The sequence below is a fragment of the Panthera tigris genome, chromosome B4, assembly GCF_018350195.1.
Source record: "Panthera tigris isolate Pti1 chromosome B4, P.tigris_Pti1_mat1.1, whole genome shotgun sequence".
Lineage (NCBI taxonomy): Eukaryota > Metazoa > Chordata > Mammalia > Carnivora > Felidae > Panthera > Panthera tigris.
The window spans coordinates 110,642,987-110,662,132 of NC_056666.1; the positions used below are offsets into that span (position 1 = coordinate 110,642,987).

Genomic DNA, 19,146 nt, shown 5'->3' on the forward strand with positions numbered 1-19,146 from the left:
TTTTCTAAAAGAGGGAAAATGTTAAAGAAGTAGTTAAGCTGAAAAGCAGAAAAGTAAACTCCCAGTTGAGAGTTTCAGGGACGAAATTATTGGTCTGTTGAAAAGGAAACTACATTATAAGGATAAAGACAATTCCTTTTTTGAAATCTAGTCATGAGAGAAGTACAGGAATACAGTCACAACTTCTTCCTGCATGAAATGCTCTTTACGGTATTATTATAGTGCTTATTCTAAAAGAAAGATTATTTTTCAAGAACCTTACAAAGATTAGTTTTTAGTTAGATGGTACTAATTATGCTAATAAAAGTATACACACACACATATGTATATACACATACATGTATATATGTGTATATACATATGTGTATACACACACATACCACACACACACACACACACACACACACACACACACACACACACATTTTTGGCCTACAAATGAGTGCAACATCGTAATTTAAAAACAAAGGTTGGGATGGCATTTGGACACAGAATCTGAAGGGTAGCAGAGGTTAGAAGAACATTGCAGCTGCAATAGGACAGTTATCTAAAGACAAAGGGAAGCAAAAATATCAACAAAGACTTACAGAAACTCCCCTTTCTTAATTTTACAAAGGGAACTTAATCCTAATACATGACACATATATAAAATCTAACTTGACAAAACATCTCAGATCATGTCATAAATGTGGTACTTACAAATACTCAATAATTTACTAATAATTTTTACTAATGGAAAAATAACCACTTAAAGTTCAGTATTTCAACAAAGTTGCCGATTTATGTGAATAATTTATTATAAAAATCAACTAAGGGCAATTTGATTAATTTTGTTACCACAGAGTTCAGATAATTGCTATTGACAAGTTTGGATCATTTAATGAAAAAAAGGAGCTCTAACAGTTATTGTGAAAAACTAATCTTTTCTAAAACCAAAACATTACACGCTCATAGACTGTAGAAATGATCTAATGTTGCTGCAAGGATTGAAGACCATGGGTAGAAGAGTTAAGGACAAGATACCCACTTTCGGTCTAGGGGCAAGGTCATGTGTATTAGAATATCGATTCCGTTGTAACACAACCACAACATTTCAAGTACATTACAGCATTTTCATTAACCAGATTTTCAAAATTTCAAGTAGAAAAAAGTAATTCCAAAATATGATGTTCTGATCAGTTCCAATATTCAAAAAGTTCAGTCCCCATTCAGAAACAGATAAACAGTATATTTATTAAATGAGTTAAGACAAATAAACTTTACAAATAGACAAATAATAAAAGGCTCAGTGGCTAAAATAGATGGTAAGCATCATTGAAAGAAATCAACACCATCACGGTATCTCAGTTGGCTTACACGTGTAAAAAGAAATTTTCAAAGAGCAATTTCACAGAAATGAAGCCAGTTTTTTTTTTCTTATAAACAAATCATCATTTCTTGGTTCAAAACTGACATCTGTTATGAAAATTACCATATCACATATTTGTAAGATGACAAGGAGTAACTCATCTTCAAAGTGCAAGTAAGTCTATTTACAACCACAAAAAAGGCAATGATGAGGAGAAAAGGAGTTTTAAAAAATATACAAAGATTAAAAACATTTGGGATGCAAAATTAAACAATTTTTTGGTTAGAGGATAAAAGAGAAAAAGTGATTGAATTACAGATGCTGATTTCAGCTATACATACTATATAATGGGATCCAAGATCTTGAACAGCTTGCTTGCATTTTTTTCTACTTACATAATGCTCTGGAAATTTCTGGTAGAAATTACAGTGTCTCAAAGAGAGAAATACACACTAAGCATGTCTTGCTACTAATTCATGGATGTCATAAGACCCGTTTATGGAGTAGAGTTGGTGTAAAAAGCCATTGCCTTGAGTTGAAAAATGAATACTGTAAGAGCTCAATACAAATCCTCCAAAGCACATGCACGTCTAAATCTTTTGGTAATTACATTCATATTTAAGCATAACCAAAATAAAAAAGAAAACTAAAAACATTTCCCTTTTCTCTATTCCCTATGCCTTGTAGGCTCTCCAGTTGCTAGGGTCAATTTTTAGAGTTGAAAGGGTTCTTCGAGATAGTCTAGTCCACCACCCTCATTTAGGGTAAATGATTTTCCCAAGGTCATGCAGCACGTTAATGGCAAAACCAAGACTAGAAACCAGGCTGTGACTCCTAGCCTTGTATGCTTTCCAGCATATCATGCTACCTCTTTTTACAGTATGATTCACTATAAATACCTGATGAATAAATGTACAGTTACAAATGCTGACAGAGCCAATGTGTTTCTAAGACTTGCAGAGGATTACTGCAAAGGCTTGATGGAGAGAAAAAGATTTTCCTCCACCCACCAAAAATATCAAGCACCGTCAAACTAAACGTTTCTTTGCTAGGTCAGCATGCTCAGATGTCATAGTCCTCGTAAACTTTATGTCAGCCTGAGGATTGTATACCTGGTGAAATCTGGGCCCTAACACAACGCCAGTTCCTAAAAGGTAAAGACAGAGGCAAAAAAGGGGAGAAGGTAGACAAAAGAAACAAAGACTTAAAGAACCCAATTGGCTTAGAGATAGGCATTCATTCCAGTATATGGTTTACTGTTATATCTAAGTATGTATGTTTTAGGACCTTTTTCCACCTTTTCATATAAATCTCATTTTACCTAATTTGTTATTTGGCCACTTACAAATTAAAATAAATGTATCAAAGATAATGGTGATAATTATTATTTTCTTAGACTGTGAGACTATTTTAGCCAAACTAAATTCTATGAAGAATATGTCAAATGGTGATTCTATTAGATTACCACTGGGGATCTATACCACAAGCGGTATTTCATGGGGCTGTTACCATCTTGAAATTCATTCCAATTGTGGTTAAAGAGAACAGACTGATGCACCATATATGCAGAATTAAGTAAAGAAGCTGCAATTTCTTTTTAAAAAAACATTGCCGTGTATTTATTTAATAAAAGGGCATATTTATGTTTACAAACAAGTTTCAAAAACAAAAGGAAAAACACGTATGCTTCCACCTGTTAACCTTTTTCAAAATGCCAACAGCCCTCATGCTGTATGAAGGTTTCTAAGGATTTATTAGAAAAATCAATACAGTTCACTCACAGTTCACCAAGACATCACTGAACTAACATGTTTAGACAAAAACAAAAAGGACTAAGGTTCTCTTGTAGTTTGATAGTTTGATTTAATTTGATTTGCCTGAAATAACAAAAGCATTTCAAGCATCTTTCATTATGTAGTTGATGTCCCACATTAAACAATCTACTAAATTCTGAACAAAGGTTATTAGCAAGTTTTCAAAAATTTTAAAAATTAAACAGTTGTTTCAAAACCATTAAGTAGTAAATGTATTTAAGAAACTAATTAGGACAGATGCCATAACTTCATTAAACACCACTGCTCATGTTTTTTTTGTTTTGTTTTGTTTTGTTTTTTTGTTTTTTTTTAAAACAAAGCATTAGTGTTATCTATTTGGCTATTAGTATTAGCAATTTATCTACAATATTTAACAAGGTAAATTGTAGGCAAAAATTTAGTACAGTTTCAATAGAAACACCCCTTTTTGTTTTCCTGAAAATACAGCAGTATTTGAAGGACTAATTTTTCTCTGCATCAGTTATAAGGAAGCTTCCCATCTATGAACAGGAACAAAAAAAGTATCTACAAACCTTGTAAACAGATCTGTATCATTTATAAACATAAATAATCCAAATTATTAACAGCCAACAGCAGAAATTAAAGTATCAATTCAATGATCCAGGGTTTTGCTCGCTGTACCCTCCCCCTCTCCCATCAAGGACTGAGATAAACTAACGCTCTGCTAATACACTGTTCAGGACCATTCTTAGGTACTACTGATGATCCACAGGTCAGCATATGCTGAGTTTGCTGTTTATCTGTCAGTTCGTTTCTCCCACCCCCCAAAAAGCACCCTCAGTCTGGCAGAAAGCTTTGCTTTTTTTTTTTTAAAAAAATAAATCTACATTCGTACAAGTGTGTCTTCTGTTGAAGTCCAAAGACAAGAATACGATCTTGTCCATCACAATATGTGAAAAGACCCAGTTTCAATTTGTTTCTTTACAATGCAGCTAGTGTGTTAACATTCAGCTTACAATCAGAGTGATGTTTCCAAACTATGTAGTGGGCTTCCTGGGGATGAAGAGGTAGCAGACTTGTTCATTTCTATTGTAAGGTGAATCCCGCTGTCAACAGCATTGTTATTTTTGTTGGGAGAGGGTGGAGGACTGGAGTTACGTTTTGTAGGAGCATCATCTTCAGCATCAGTGTCATCAATAAGGGGGATATGAGGCTCTGAATCTTCTATCCTAAACTCAGGATGTGTCATAAAGTTGTGAATCGAACTTCTTGATTCCGGTTTTTCTAACCCTTCGTATAAAGAACTACGAAATGCATTCACCACTCGAATCTGTAAATATCAGAAAACATAGAAAGATGTCAGTATGCTATTTGCTTAATTTAAAAATGGTTCATTTATGAGTTTGAATCCACAAACAGCTAGGTATGAGTGAATCATATTTGCATGTAATGCAGTGGGACTTGCAATACACTGTAAAAAAAATGAATATTTTAGTAGGACACTACAGAACAACAAAACCACATACGCTAAGAATTAAGAGTTATAGAATTCAAAGTAATACTGACTGAGAAAATCTCATGGTCACTGGCTAAAAATTTAATAGCCATTTTATAGGACTTTTTTTCCCTAAGAAAACAAACACAAACAAACAAACAAAACAAAAACTTAATCATACACAAGCTTTAGCTGAGTTTTAAAATTAAAAAAAAAAAAGTAATTTTTGAAAACAATTCAACTAAGTTAAACAAAGTCAAGCACAGAGGGTTACTATTTATCATGCTAGGAATTAGGGGGTCACCGACTATGAAAAAGCCAAGCAAATATAAGCTGAATGCCACAATGAACTCACATCTACCCCACTAGTCCATTAATTAAAAAATAAAAATAAAGACAAAACCCAAATAAATATCTATAAAATGCCATTAAACAGCTATAAATATTTGAGTATATGCCATTTGTCTATAAAGCATTAGTATTTTTCTCTATAATAGATTAAAACATAAATCACTTTATATACTACAGTTCACCGGAAATAGATTGAAAACAAAACCAAAACCCTCTGGCATTCTTCTATAAACAACTCCGCAATAAGACACAAAACTTTTTGGTATTTTTGCCCCTAAACAAACAGCCCAACAATTCACCCTCCTTCTTAGAAGTCTGCTGTATACGTGAAAAGAGGTTAATGGGTAATTAACTTAAAAACACTGTTGCACACACTGACATTAGGTCTCATTAACCCACGTCATACAGATTTTCAAAACAAAAAAAGGGACAAAAATCCAAACAGTTGAGCATCTACTAAACATCAATCCAAATACAGTGTTCACTTTTGCATTGATTCTAATGAATCCTGTTTAGTAATGAAGACATCATTTACTCAAATGTTAAGAGAAATCACTAATGTCAACCTTCATCAGAATCATCTCATATGACAATGATAATGAAAAGAATTAATGAATTTCTTCAAATGAACATTTGAATGTATTTTTAGAACAGGGAACAGGGGTGCCTGGGTGGCTCAGTTGGTTAAGTGCCCGACTTCAGTTCAGGTCATGATCTCACAGCTCGTGAATTCGAGCCCTGTGTCAGGCTCTGTGCTGACACCTCAGAGACTGAAGCCTGCTTCAGATTCTGTGTGTCTCTCTCTCTGTCCCTCTCCCACTCATGCTCTGTCTCTGTCTCTCTCTCTCAAATATAAATAACCATTAAAAACAAAAAGTAACAGATTTATGTCCACTTCTTTTTTTAATTGTATATATCTAAGATGTACAAATTGATGATTTGATATACATATATACACTGTGAAATAATCATGATGGACAGTCAAGCTAATTAACATAATACATCCCTACACACTGTTATCATTTGTGTGTGTGTGTGTGTGTGTGTGTGTAAGAGTCTATCCTCTTAGCACATTTCAGGTATAGAAGTATTGTTACCTACGGTCAACCATGCTATACATTACATCTCAAAAACTTACTGGTCTTACATAACTGAAACTTTGTAGCCCTTGTTAAACAGTTCCGTATCTCTCCCTACCCCTGACTGCCATTCTACTCTCCATTTCTATGCGTTTGACTATTTTGGACTCCCATTTCCAGGAATTTATCCAGAGGATTAAAATCAAGATCTTGAAGAGATACCTGCATTCCTATATTGCAGCATTATTTACAATAGGCAAGATACGGAAGCAACCTAAATGTCCACTGACAGTTGAACAGATAAAGAGAATGTGGCATATACATACAAGGAAATATTATTCAGCCTTGAAAAGGGAATTCTGTCATTTGTAACTACATATGCTAAGTTCTGATTAAAACAGCATCTCTCCTCCCAGTTGTCTTCTCTCATTTACCAAGCCCTGTCTGCTGGAGGCTGCTTTACCTCTTGTTCATTTAGCTCTTATACACAGAAAGAAGATAGCATGGTAAAGTGAAGAATACAGAGGTGAAAGGTCTGGGTGTGAATTCCAGCTGGGCCACCTCCTAGCTGAGGGATGCTGGACAAACCTATTTCCTCAACTATAAAATGGGAAATAATAATGGCACCTACCTTACAGAGTTGTTATGGGAGATTAGTTAGTTAATACATGAACAAATTCAGAACAGTGTTAGCTCACAAGTAGCAATGTCATGTCAGGGCTTTTCAAACTTTAATGTGCATGCAAAGCACCTGCGGGTCTTGTTAAAATGCAGATTCTGATTCAGGAGGGGCTCTCAGTGGATCTGATATTTAATGTAAAGTCTGCAACACAACTCTACAGAAATATGGTAAAGATAGCACATCTAAGGTCATATGACACCCTCCAAATGAAGAGCCAGTTATTCAAAATTTTGCTGAATAAAAATGAATATATACCACCCGCAAGATAAATTTGTCTAGGAAGTTTAACATGAAGTTAATCATGCAGAAACAATTAGACAAATCCAGAATGTAGGGTAAGGCAATTGGCCTTGTTTCTTCCAAAAGGTCAAGGTCATAAAAAAAAAAAGAAAAAAAAAGGAGAGACAAAATGGATCAAAAATGCTATATACTATAGGACATTGCAGGGACAACTGGAGAAATCCGAATAGGACTGTACATGACACAATGGCCATCAATGTTAAAGTTCCTGGATGTGATAATACAGTATGATTACACAGCACACTTATTTTTAGGAGGTATATGCTAAAGTATTACGAGATGAAATGTCAGGATATCTGCCACTTACTTTCAAATGGTTCACAAAAAATGTATATACCAATATGTAGACAGATATATACTACTAATGTATAGACAGATAAAGCAGACATTATAAAGTATTAAGAGTAGTAAATTCAGGTGACGGGTATTCATGTATTAATCTTTCCAATTATCTGTCAGTTTGAAGGTTTTCAAATACAAAATTTTGAGGGGCGGAGGTCCTTCAGGATAAAGTCTCATTTTGCATCCTTCTTACAAGATATACACAGACCCTAACCCCTACCTTCCATTCCAGTGTCATCTTAGCACCTGTCCCTGAGGCCCACTTTCCTCAACTGGCAAATTTCTATTAAGGGTCAGCTTGGGAGAATTTCTTTCAGGTAATTTTTCCTGACTTCCCAGGGTGGGTTAAGGACCCGGTTGTAATAGTCCATGTTTCGTTGCCATGTAGAAACACATTTGTTTCCTGTACTAGATTGCAAAGTCTGGTGGTTCTAGCACACAGCCCTGGCATATGGTAGGCCTTCCACAAGTGTTTACAGATCACAACTAAAGAAACATGAATTAACAGTAGGGGATGAAAGAGTGAGTGGTAATAAGCCCTCAAAAGCCAGGATGATGTGAAATCCATAAATAACAGGGAAGGAGGGATGCAACCAACACTAGCTGTCCTAGGCATAACGCCAGGCAATTTACGTACACCATTTCATTTAGGTAGGTGCAGACCTGGGGTAATTTTTAAAACCGAGTCCTATCTGTGGATGTATGTAAATTTAACATCCTGGGGCGCCTGGGTGGCTTGGTCGGTTAAGCGTCTGACTTCGGCTCAGGTCATGATCTCACGGTCCGTGAGTTCGAGCCCCGCGTCAGACTCTGTGCTGACAGCTTGGGGCCTGGAGCCTGTTTCCGATTCTGTGTCTCCCTCTCTCTCTGCTCCTCCCCTGTTCATGCTCTGTCTCTCTCTGTCTCAAAAATGAAAAAACGTTAAAAAAAAAAATTTTTAAAAAATAATAAAAAAAAAAATTTAACATCCTAACTTTACAGGGTGGTCTGTCCTTGGAGTACTTGGACAAGCCACTTAAACCTCAAGTCAGTTTTCACATCTGCAAAATGGGGATAGTTCCTGTTTTTCCTGTTTTCCAACACTGCCGAAAGTGACAAATGAAAATTACTTAAGCAAACTGAACAAACAGGCACTATGTAAACCGTCCTCCTTAAAATAGCACTCTTTTCTTCTACAGCTCATTGCCTGTCTAGCTTTCTCGTTCTTCCTAGTCTTTAACTGGCAGAGGACCAAATGGAAAAGATAGGTCTCTGCCCAAATACGAGATTAAGCATAAGTATTTTCAGCTGATTTTGGGGGTGGGTTGAATGGTGGGGTGAGCTTTATATCTTTAGTGCCTCCAATATTCTTAGAATTCACCATGAAATCAAGACTCTAATGCATAGTAAAGATGATAGAGGTTAAAAGGCTTTTGGGGAATTTGCCATTTATTAAAAACCTGAAAGAAAATGCATTATTCTAGTCAATTAATGGAAATCATGACATGTTATGGTTTAAAAGAATTGATCAATGGTACACCTTCCTACTTCCTTGGAAAACTTAAGGGAACATTTCTTACCCAGGATAAAATTTTCATTAAACTGATTATATAAATGAAAAAAAAAAATACCCATAAATGCCACAAAACTTTGAAGCTTATACAGGGACCCCTTCTCAAAAATAAACAAACAAGTAAATAAATAAATTCAAAGCAATGCCACAAAGTCTGGACTAAGAAGGTAAACAACTGGCTGTATACTGAGATCTTTTCTTCAGGGTACTAACTTAACTTTGCAAACCGAACAAGATAAAAGTCAAAATGTTAAGATTAATATTTAGCTTTAAAAATGTAAATTCTTGGTTCTGTTAGAGCAGTTTCAAATCACATGCTTTTGGGAACCATGCAGTATGAACATGTTTAAAGGCATATACTCAAAAATTTATAGTAGTTTCACAACTTCTAAGCTACAATTTTATTCCCCATATTAACTATCAGAGTTAGCACAGAGACAAGCTCACAGATTTCATATCTAATCTTTGGTTGTAACTGTTCCACCTGTTAGCTAGCCCTCTAAGAAATAAAACAACAACAACGACAACACTTTGAGGTCTCAATCCACTTTACGAAAAGAAAGCTTTATGAAAAGCCTGAACAATGAATTTAAACATTAAGGAGAAAATGAGAAACGTTAGGTGTGTGAAGTAGGAAATGTTAATTTCATGCACTTAGGAACACACACTCACACCCCACAGTAGTAGAAGCAGTAGAAGAGGAAAACACTACATGTGTAGGGGTAGAAATATTTGTTACATCATGATGCTGGCTGGCGATGGAGGGTTGCCGCCTTAGAGCCCCCTGAATGGAACTTCCACTCTGGAAAGCATTCACTACATCCATCTGCAAGGAATCAGAGATTGTGACAGCTTGCTCAGCAAGAGAGAGAGAGAACAAGAGAAAGGACCATTCCATCTATCAACATATAAAAAGTAAAGAAAAAGGCACTTTTTACAGAGCAGATAAATAGGCAAGAGTAGCATTTTGAGATGAAGGGGGGAAAAAAAGCTAGGAAAAAAGGAGCTGAGGGGCATATAGACACATTCCTTCACGATGAGTTAAAACTTTCACTCATTCCAGGCACCAGTATTATTTTTCAAAAGAATAAGTTTTGTGGGTTGGGAAGGCTAGAAAGGAAGTTAAGGAGGGCATTCAAACCTCCTCCCCAGGTCTAAAAGCCCTTGGCCCCCACTCCCATCACTGCTCCTACCTCTCTACCAGGCCCATACCTGCGTCTGGATTCTGTTCAGACCTCTAAACCACAAGATCTGGCCGCGCCGCAACTCCCTTTCAGCATGGTCAATCTCTTCCACGTCCTCTGCTAGCTCCTCCTCAGGTATTTCTTCCTTTTGTGTTCCGTGACCAGCTTCTTTTAGGAATTTTAAGCGGCTAGTTGGAATTGTTGAAATAAGCTACAACACAGGGGAAAGAACTTAGAAATAAATCAAAACCGAGTAAAATTAAACCAATCAACTGTAATACAAAAGGCACGAAAAGTTGCGAGTGTGGCCAACTATCGTCACCGACGGAGCAATGAGATCCTGTCCATCAGGCTTTCTTTCTCAGAACAACAATAAAATGCTCTTTCCTTAGCTCCACAGAAGATTTAAGTTTGAACAGTAAAAAGTTTTCCTGAGTGGAAATAACCTGATTATAGCTTTCTTATTTTAAGGAAGACATTCAAGACAGTAAAATACACAGACACGTCCTGACCTATATATATTAAGCTCACATTAATTATATTTATTTCAAATAAAAGAAAAATGGCAGGTAGTCTTACTGGATGCAAAACAAGTTCATGTTTCATTAGTGCAGGAAGAGTTCAATGAAAAGAAACATACCCAAATCAAAAAATCTTCAAGGTTAAACTGAAAATAGTTTTTCTGTTTATTAAATGCATCTATTTTTACAAAATGAAGCTCTTTAAAACTGGATTAATACTGATTTATCATGACACCAACAGGAACAGATGCCCCAGGAAACACAAAGAGCATAAAAAACAGTAATAAGTACAGTAATAAGTATGTATTAACTTGTAAGTATTAATAGCCACTAAGTGCTTAAGGAAGTCTGGATTATCGGGGGGAAACAAGCATGCGGCCAAAATCAGAGCTGCTTGAAGAGCTTCTAGTCCAACCACCTCATTTCACAGAGGTGCTGGAACAGACTCAGACACATAAGACCTAAGGTCTCCTGACAACCAAAAGCAGTGCTCTTTCTACGGCGGCACACGTAAAATCAATAGACGACATCAACCAAAGCCAGCAACCGGTCCCTGTTGGGTATGTTGGCTGTACTGAACTTCCTCTTCCTGAAATGAGCCAGATGTTTTGGGAGGTTGTGGGGTTCTGTTTTGCCTATGAGGAACATTATGAAATAACTAAAAAGGTAATCAAAAAAGAAAGGAGGCCCAGGTATGGATCCTACTTATAAGAAGATCTCTATTAATGAGTAATGCAACAGGAGTAAGAAGAGAAACCCCAGAACCTAGAAACATAATTAAGAAAAACGTGAGATAAAGGCACATGAAGATTGAGTTAAGTTTCAGTAAAACCTGGATATTTACTTAGACTGACTTGCAGAACAATAAATTAGGTCACACAAGTTACACACCACAGCCTGATCATTTATGGAAATGTTAGTACAGACTATCAGTTACTTTTACAGTAATGGTAACGGACTTAAAATGAACAGGGAACACACACCACTGCCACTTATCGTTTTTAAAAAAATGACAGGCATTTGTAAGCTGCTTATACCAAGGATGAAATAGATGTCATTTTTCAGGTATTGTATTTTATATGTATATTGTCAAAGCCAATCAATCCAAATAACTGAAAATGTCATTTTGTGGCCCATTTATCCAGGTACCATTATTTTTACAGAAGTATCCTCTAAATGAACTGAAATTCAAGCTTTTTCTTTAACTGTATTTTGGATTAAATTACATAACAAAATGATGAAAGTCCAGTAAAAATATTTACTCTGACAATGCAAAAATAGGTCATAGAGCAAAAGATAGAGATATTAGCATCTAAACCAGTTATAAATACATCATCTTAATAATGGTTATAAACCTTGCTCTAAAGAACAAATTAAAAAAATATGTAAGAAATTTAAAGTGTTTTATTATATTGGCATAACCATAACAAACAATAATAACATATGAGAACAAATATTACGTTTAAAAAACCCTCATGCCCCCGAATGCCCTTTCATGATCTAGAATGGCAACTACTTAGAATTAAGTAACAGAACTGATTAAAGAAAATACATACTGGAAATTAAAAAAAAAAAAAAAATCACTTCAGGTTTCAACATAAAATGATGAGCTTTTTACCTGGCCCCAGAGTAACGTTCCCATTCCTAGGAATATTGACCATAGCCACTGTTCTATTGAAAGTTCTGAACAACTGAAAGGTTTTCCACCAAACTGCACAATTATTATCTGGAGGAATAATCAAGAGTAAATTTATTTAAATCTTTTAAACTTTACATTTCATATACTTCAAAAATTACCCAAATTTGTATCCTTTAAAACTCAAGCTGAGTAACGATTATTCTGATGGTGACAGGCATTATCATATTCACAGCTGAAAATAAGACAAATGAAAATAAATTAAAATCCCTCTGCTGAAAATTTTAAATGCACGTATATTTCATGTTGAAATTATGTTCAGTAAAAACTAAAAAAAAAAACCCAAAAAACTCCTAACCAGGAAAGATAACTTTATGCTATTTCTGGTATGATCGAAGTAACTACGTGCCCTTGTATTTAGTATAATTCTTTGCGTAATTTTAATGTATTTTTGTGGAAAAGACCATAAACTATGAAAAGCGAACATAACATCCAATCTTGTTTTCCTCCTCCACAGCTGTTCATTCTTTGTTCACATTTAGATGTCAGGACAAACATGAATAGTAAGAGAGGACAAGCAACTTGCAAAGTTCCATGAAATACATGCTTATTTAGGTGGTGAATCCTCAGAAATTTGGTCTCCCTTATAAAGGGAGAGAAGTCTAATGATCTGCATGAATAAAATCCTTAATCCAGTGCTTATGCTGCTCTCCTTATTTTAAAGGAATATTAAGAATTAAATATCAATATTCACCTTCTTGTGAGTCTGACAGGCTTCTCTTTCATATGGCAGTTAGTAGCTACCAAATATTGAAATTAAAAGGAATCAATTTGGTATTAACATTTTTAAATGTTTCAAGTTATGCATTCCATTCTTTATAGCTGTACTTGATCCCAAATTCAAGTGATATGTTTGTCAATTCCACTGTTCTTCAAAATCAAGACTATTTGTATACTTTAAAAATAGATTTCTTTTCTTTTCTTTTCTTTTTTTTTTTTTTTTCCCAGCAGCCCAACCAGTCAATTATAACTGACCTGGCAATCTTGCTTGGATTTTAACAGAGATATCTAACTAAAATAATTTTCTTTCATAAACTGAAAGCTCAATATTTATTTGTGGGTTTTCTATTTTTTTAAAAATTTGAACTTTATCTTTTGGTATAATAAGGATGTGAAAAACATATTAAGATGTTGGGCAAACAATCAACAATTAATATGATTGGACGGATTTAATTTTGTAGTTTCAGATTTTTTTAATTTTTATTTATTTTTTGAGAAAGAAAGAGAGACAGAGAGTAAACAGGGAAGGGGCAGGGAGAGAGGGAGACAAAGAATCCAAAGCAAGCTCCAGGCTCTGAGCTGTCAGCACAGAGCCCGATGCAGGGCTCGAACTCACATACTGTGAGATCATGACCTGAGCTAAGTTGGATGCTTAACTGACTGAGCCACGCAGGTGCCCTGGACTGATTTCATTTTGTGAGAAATAATCTTTCATTTTCGAGTTGTAAGGAATAAAACTGAATAGTTGTAGCATTTACTTCTAAGAGCAAGAGACTAAGTTTCCACATATTCCTCAATATATGCCTTACTTAGATCAACAAAATACTACAGAACTGTGTAATTGTGCACTGAAGCATTTTCTAAATGTGTGCTGAGGGAGCCTTGAATTAGGTGTTATCTAAATTTAGAAGTAGCTGGTTTAAAAACATTTTTTTTTAATGTTTATTTATTTTTGAGAGAGAGAGAGAGAGACAGAGACAGAGACAAAACCTGAATGGGGGAGGGGCAGGAAAAAAGGGAGACACAAAATCCAAAGCAGGCTCCAGGCTCTGAGCTGTCAGCACATTGCCTGACGTGGGGCTGGAACCCACAAACTGTGAGATCATGACCTGAGCTGAAGTCGGACACTTAAGTGGCTGAGCCATCCAGGGGCCCCTGGATTATTTTTTAAAACTTTTTTTAATCTATATTTGAGAGAGAGAGGGGCAGAGAAAGAGAGAGGGAGACACAGAACCTGAAGCAGGTGCCAGGCTCTGAGTTGTCAGCATAGAGCCTGACTCGGGGCTCAAACCAGGAACCGTGAGATCATGACCTGAGCTGAAGTTGGATGCTTAACCGACTGACCCACCCAGGCAACACTAGAAGTAGCTGGATTAAACAGAGTTCAACAAGTTCCTTAACTGCAGGATTTCCCAAAGACTTTGAACTGTTAATTAAAAAAAAAAAAAGGAAAAAAAAATGCTGCGGACATTTGGGTAATTTTCCCTTCCAAGCACTAAGCTCAGAGCTTCTTCACATGCATGGTCTCTCTTAATTCAGTAATTCTGTGATGTGACCCAATTATCCTCCCCATTTCAGAGATGAAGCAATTGCAGCTTGTCAAGGTCACACAATTACTAAGAGGCAATGATCTGACTCCACGACTAAATGACTCCTAAGTTTGTACTTGTAACTACTGTGTTCTATTGTTTTATGAAACTCCAAGGGGGCGCCTGGGTGGCTCAGTTGGCTGAGCATCCTACTCTTGACTTGAGCTCAGGTCACGATCTCACGATTCCTGAGTCTGGGCCCCGTGTTGGGCTCTGCGCTGACAGTGTGACACCTACTTGGGTTTCTTTCTCTCCCTCCCTCTCTGCCCTTCCGCAGCTTGTGTGTGTGGTCTCTCAAAATAAATAAATAAATAAATAAATAAATAAATAACCTTAAAAAAAAAAAAAAAAAAAAAAGAAACTCCAAGAGGTAAATAGGCAATATTTCCTTAACTTCTCTAAGGGTGTAAGAGGAACTAAAGGAACCAATGTTTCATGAGACCTATTTTGAAAACACTGTTTTAATTGCTACAAAGTAGAAGAGAGACAAAATATTTACAAAGAACTAAGGATTATTCTATACTTCATGACCTGTCCAAAAAAAAAAAAAGAGAGAAGAAAAATCAGCTAGTAAATAAAAAGAGACAGAAATTAAATTTAATACAATTTATAAGGTGAAGTCTTCAAGTACCTCAGCTCTACAATCAAGATTTTGGCTAGACTATCTGTGTAAATCAACGGCCATGTTTTCCTACCCAGCTGAAACTGTCCACAAAAATGCTAATCAAAGTGCTGATCCATGATAAGAAGATAAGGAACAGGCACCAAAGTACAAATCAATGCACTGTTTGCACAGCGTTACCACTGCGGCTGCTACTACATGCAAAAAGAAAAAAACCCACAGAAACCTCCAGCAACATATAAAAAACTCTCAGTTGAAATACAGTGTGATTAATGAAACTTGTTAATTTACATTCTGACACATGGTCCTTATCTCACTGTGGACCTGTAATAAATGGACCAGTAGCTGGTCCACGGACCACACTTTGAACAGTACTGGCTTATTTATAAGGTACTGAAGAATGATATCTCACATTAACTGTTTTGGGCATATCAATCTTTGCTGGGAACCAAATTACCAGATTTGCCTGATAGGCAGTTAAATTTTTGCAACTCCCACATATTACAAAGATAACCTCAATTTTATAGCAAGTAAAAGCTAAAACTTTAGCATGTCATGAACAATGATTTTTTTAACAAACATAAACAAAATACTTCCAGAAAATACTTGATAAGTAAGCAACATTTCTCCTAAAGTTTATGGAAATTGAAAGCTAAAACAGAAACAATTAAGTCTGGGGTTTTGGTACCTAGAGTACACAAGCTATGGCTGAATAAACTGTTTAAAATTCTTCAATCTTCATTTCAAAACAAGCACTATCACTGCCTGGTTCCTTTGTTGAAAAAGCTCACTATTTAATTTTAAATCTTGTTTGACAGTACAGGTAACCCATGAACAACACGGGTTTAAACTCTGTGGGTCCACTTATACATGGATCTTTTTCAGTAAACACAGTACAGTACTGTAAACGTATTTTCTCCTTATGATTTCTTAGTAACATTTTTTCAACATTTTTTCTCTACCTTACATTATTGTAAGAACACAATATTTAGTATTTATATAACATTCAAAACTATGTGTTAATTGACTAAGTTATTGGTAAGGCTTCTGGCCAATAGTAAGCTATTAGTAGTTGAGTTCTGGGAGAGTTCAAAAGTTATATTTAGATTTTCAACTGTGCAGGGGTGAGCTGGGGTGAGGAAAGGGTGTGGGCTGGTGTCCCTATCCCGTGTTGTTCAAGGGCCAAATGAAAAACTGGCATGTACCAACTCAGAGAGCAGCATTCAGAATCACATGAATTTTAGAATATTCATTTCAGATATTATTATTTAATAACAGACTCAACTGTAGACAAAGGATTACTATCAACGGTGGGACGCAATTAAGCGATCCCTGTAGCTAGACTAGAAACTGGTTAACTAAGATTTATCTTAAGTAACATTAAAATTATAATAGTTTGATCATGATATAGAATGAAGAATCAGTACCAGATTAAGTAAAAAGTATCACAACCACAGAATTGGTAGTGCAATTAAAATAGTATTAGCTTAATATGATCTTCAGGATTTCAGGATAGAAATGACCATATTTTCACTGGAGGTATGATATTTAAAACTTTTTTTAGGTGTCATTAAGGCAATACATAGAAGCCCCACACATGTAGCAGTCAAGTAATTTCTGGAACAAGCTACCTGTTTATCTAGTATCTCCTACATAATAATCAAATGTGAAACTATCTTTTCCAATTACCCACCTGTACCACAAAAGTGCCTAAAACAATTGTGCAGAAGATGGCATTATTAAAGATTCCTTCGAATACATTTCTTTCACCATGAATTTTCCGGGCATTTATTTCGTTGAAAAGTTGCATCAGCACAAAGGTATTAAAAACAATAGTATAATGTTCGGAAGGAGGAGCATGCAAAGGAGCATTTCTTCCACTATCAATATCAAAAAACTTTTCTCCTGAAAGAATGAAAAATTACGATTTTGTAATTCTCATACAAAATAATTTAACATTTCAAGAAAAGTATGCAGTAATAAAACCTAGCCAGACCTTTATTTGATCTCCAGTGACAGCACAGGAAAAGTTGGAAGGAACCTGGGGTTATCTAATACAACTCTCTTGTTTTACAGACGAGGACATGGAACCCCCCCAAATTATGACATCGAAGTTAGTGGCAGAACCAGGACAAGAAACGAGGATTCTTTTTACTTCCTCCCACTATCTATTGTAGTGCCTTCCTAATAAGCATCATCCACTGACAAAGAGGAGAAAGTAAAGATAAATGGGGGTCAGAAACAGAACAACTTCTGTTCTTGAAGAAGTTGTAACATTAAAACATCTGGAATTACATTAGCTTGGAATAAAAACAACCAAAGCTTTATCAGGCATTGAATTCTTACCAGCAAATAAGAGTGTAAAGACTACTACAAGTTGATAGAATGCATGACCCAAAATATTCTTCATCATCGTGCGTGAGATGAGAGGCTTATTTCTACCATAAGGCTTCCGGAGCAAGAGAGACTCAGTGGGGGGTTCAGTCGCCAGAGCCAGGGAAGCGAGCGTATCCATTATGAGGTTCACCCACAGCATCTGTACAGCCTTAAGTGGTGAATCCTAGAAAAGACAGGTTTCCTAATAGACATTCATAACTATTCAGGGACTCAGAAATTCTCAGGAAGCTTTTTGTATTTAAGAACTTACAGAACAGAACAGGATTACATTTTTATATTAATTAACCTACAATATTAAGGTTCAGTTTATTCAACTATTTAAGTACTTTAACGCGGCAGATTATACACACAGTTTTGCTTTAAAACAACCATGTTTCAATAAAAAAACTGTGAACCTACTTGAGTAATACAGGCGCCCGTGAAAGCAACAATCACTGCTACTACATTAACTGTGAGCTGGAACTGAAGAAATTTGGAGATGCTGTCATAGACATTTCGTCCCCACATAACTGCCTTAACAATGCTCGTAAAGTTGTCATCTGTGAGAATAATATCAGATGCTTCTTTAGCTACGTCAGTTCCAGCGATACCCTATTAAAAAAAATTCTGTGAATTAGACTCAATGTTTAAAGTATAACCTTTAAATATCCGAAAGGGTAGTAAATAACAAAAATTGTTACCTCCATACTTAGTAACTAAGGACTTAAATTTACTGTAAAAGAAGGCAATATACTTATTCCGAGATACCTGTCAGGAAGATATTCCATCTAAAGCAAAAATCAAAGAGTAAGATATTGCATGAAATAGAAGTACAAACCAAATATTTCCAATGAAAACCTAGTGTTGTAATTGAGATATGGTGTAAGTATAAAATATGCACTGGTTCTGAAGACTTAATACAAAAAAGAAAAAAGAAAGCTCAACAGCTCACTAACTATTTTTCATTGGTTACACTTTTAAGGGATATTTTGGATTCACTGGTTTAAATAAAATAATTATTAAAAGTTAAAAAGGAGAAAAGAAAGTTCAAACTTGGCTTAAAAACAATGAGGAATGAACACAGGCATCACCCAAGTTCCTCCCAACAGTCACACAAAAAGATACATTCAACCATAACAACTCACAAAAACAATGTTAGTGAGAAAGGAGACAGTGCAAAGAAATCCTAAAAGGCTAGAAAGGAGATAACCAAACTGTAAGCTGGCAGACCCTAGAGAACGGAATCCTAAGCCAAGAGTAGGGAAAGCAGAAAATTAACTTTCTTTGCACTACAGGACGCTCCTATACAAGGCCCAGTACTTGGCAGCACCAGGTAGCACTGGAAGGAGCGGTGAAGGTACGAATGAAAAGAGAAGGATTTCTTGTAAGTCGATCAAAGACACTGAAGAAGTACCAAGAAGATCCAAACTAAGAACCACGTCCGTCAAGAGTAGAATGGGATGCATTAATAAACTGTGGATTAATCAAAACAACACAGATGAATCTCGTAAGCA

At 35.7% G+C, this 19,146-nt stretch overlaps 1 protein-coding gene across 4 annotated transcripts in view; it reads right to left on the bottom strand.

Annotated features, from left to right (window-relative positions):
- Positions 1–1,207: 1,207 nt before the first annotated feature.
- The window catches only part of ATP2B1 (ATPase plasma membrane Ca2+ transporting 1), a 129,532-nt gene continuing 111,593 nt past the window's right edge, over positions 1,208–19,146 (bottom strand). For 2 of the 4 annotated variants that reach the window (XM_042992879.1, XM_042992878.1), the window contains exons 16-21: positions 18,053–18,244; positions 17,603–17,816; positions 16,950–17,161; positions 12,248–12,355; positions 10,137–10,319; positions 1,208–4,453 (exon numbers count right to left, since the gene is read on the bottom strand). In XM_042992879.1, coding sequence (XP_042848813.1) covers positions 4,142–4,453; positions 10,137–10,319; positions 12,248–12,355; positions 16,950–17,161; positions 17,603–17,816; positions 18,053–18,244 — 1,221 coding nt within the window. In that variant the 3' untranslated portion in view covers positions 1,208–4,141. The other 2 variants (XM_042992881.1, XM_042992880.1) reach the window with 2 other exon arrangements.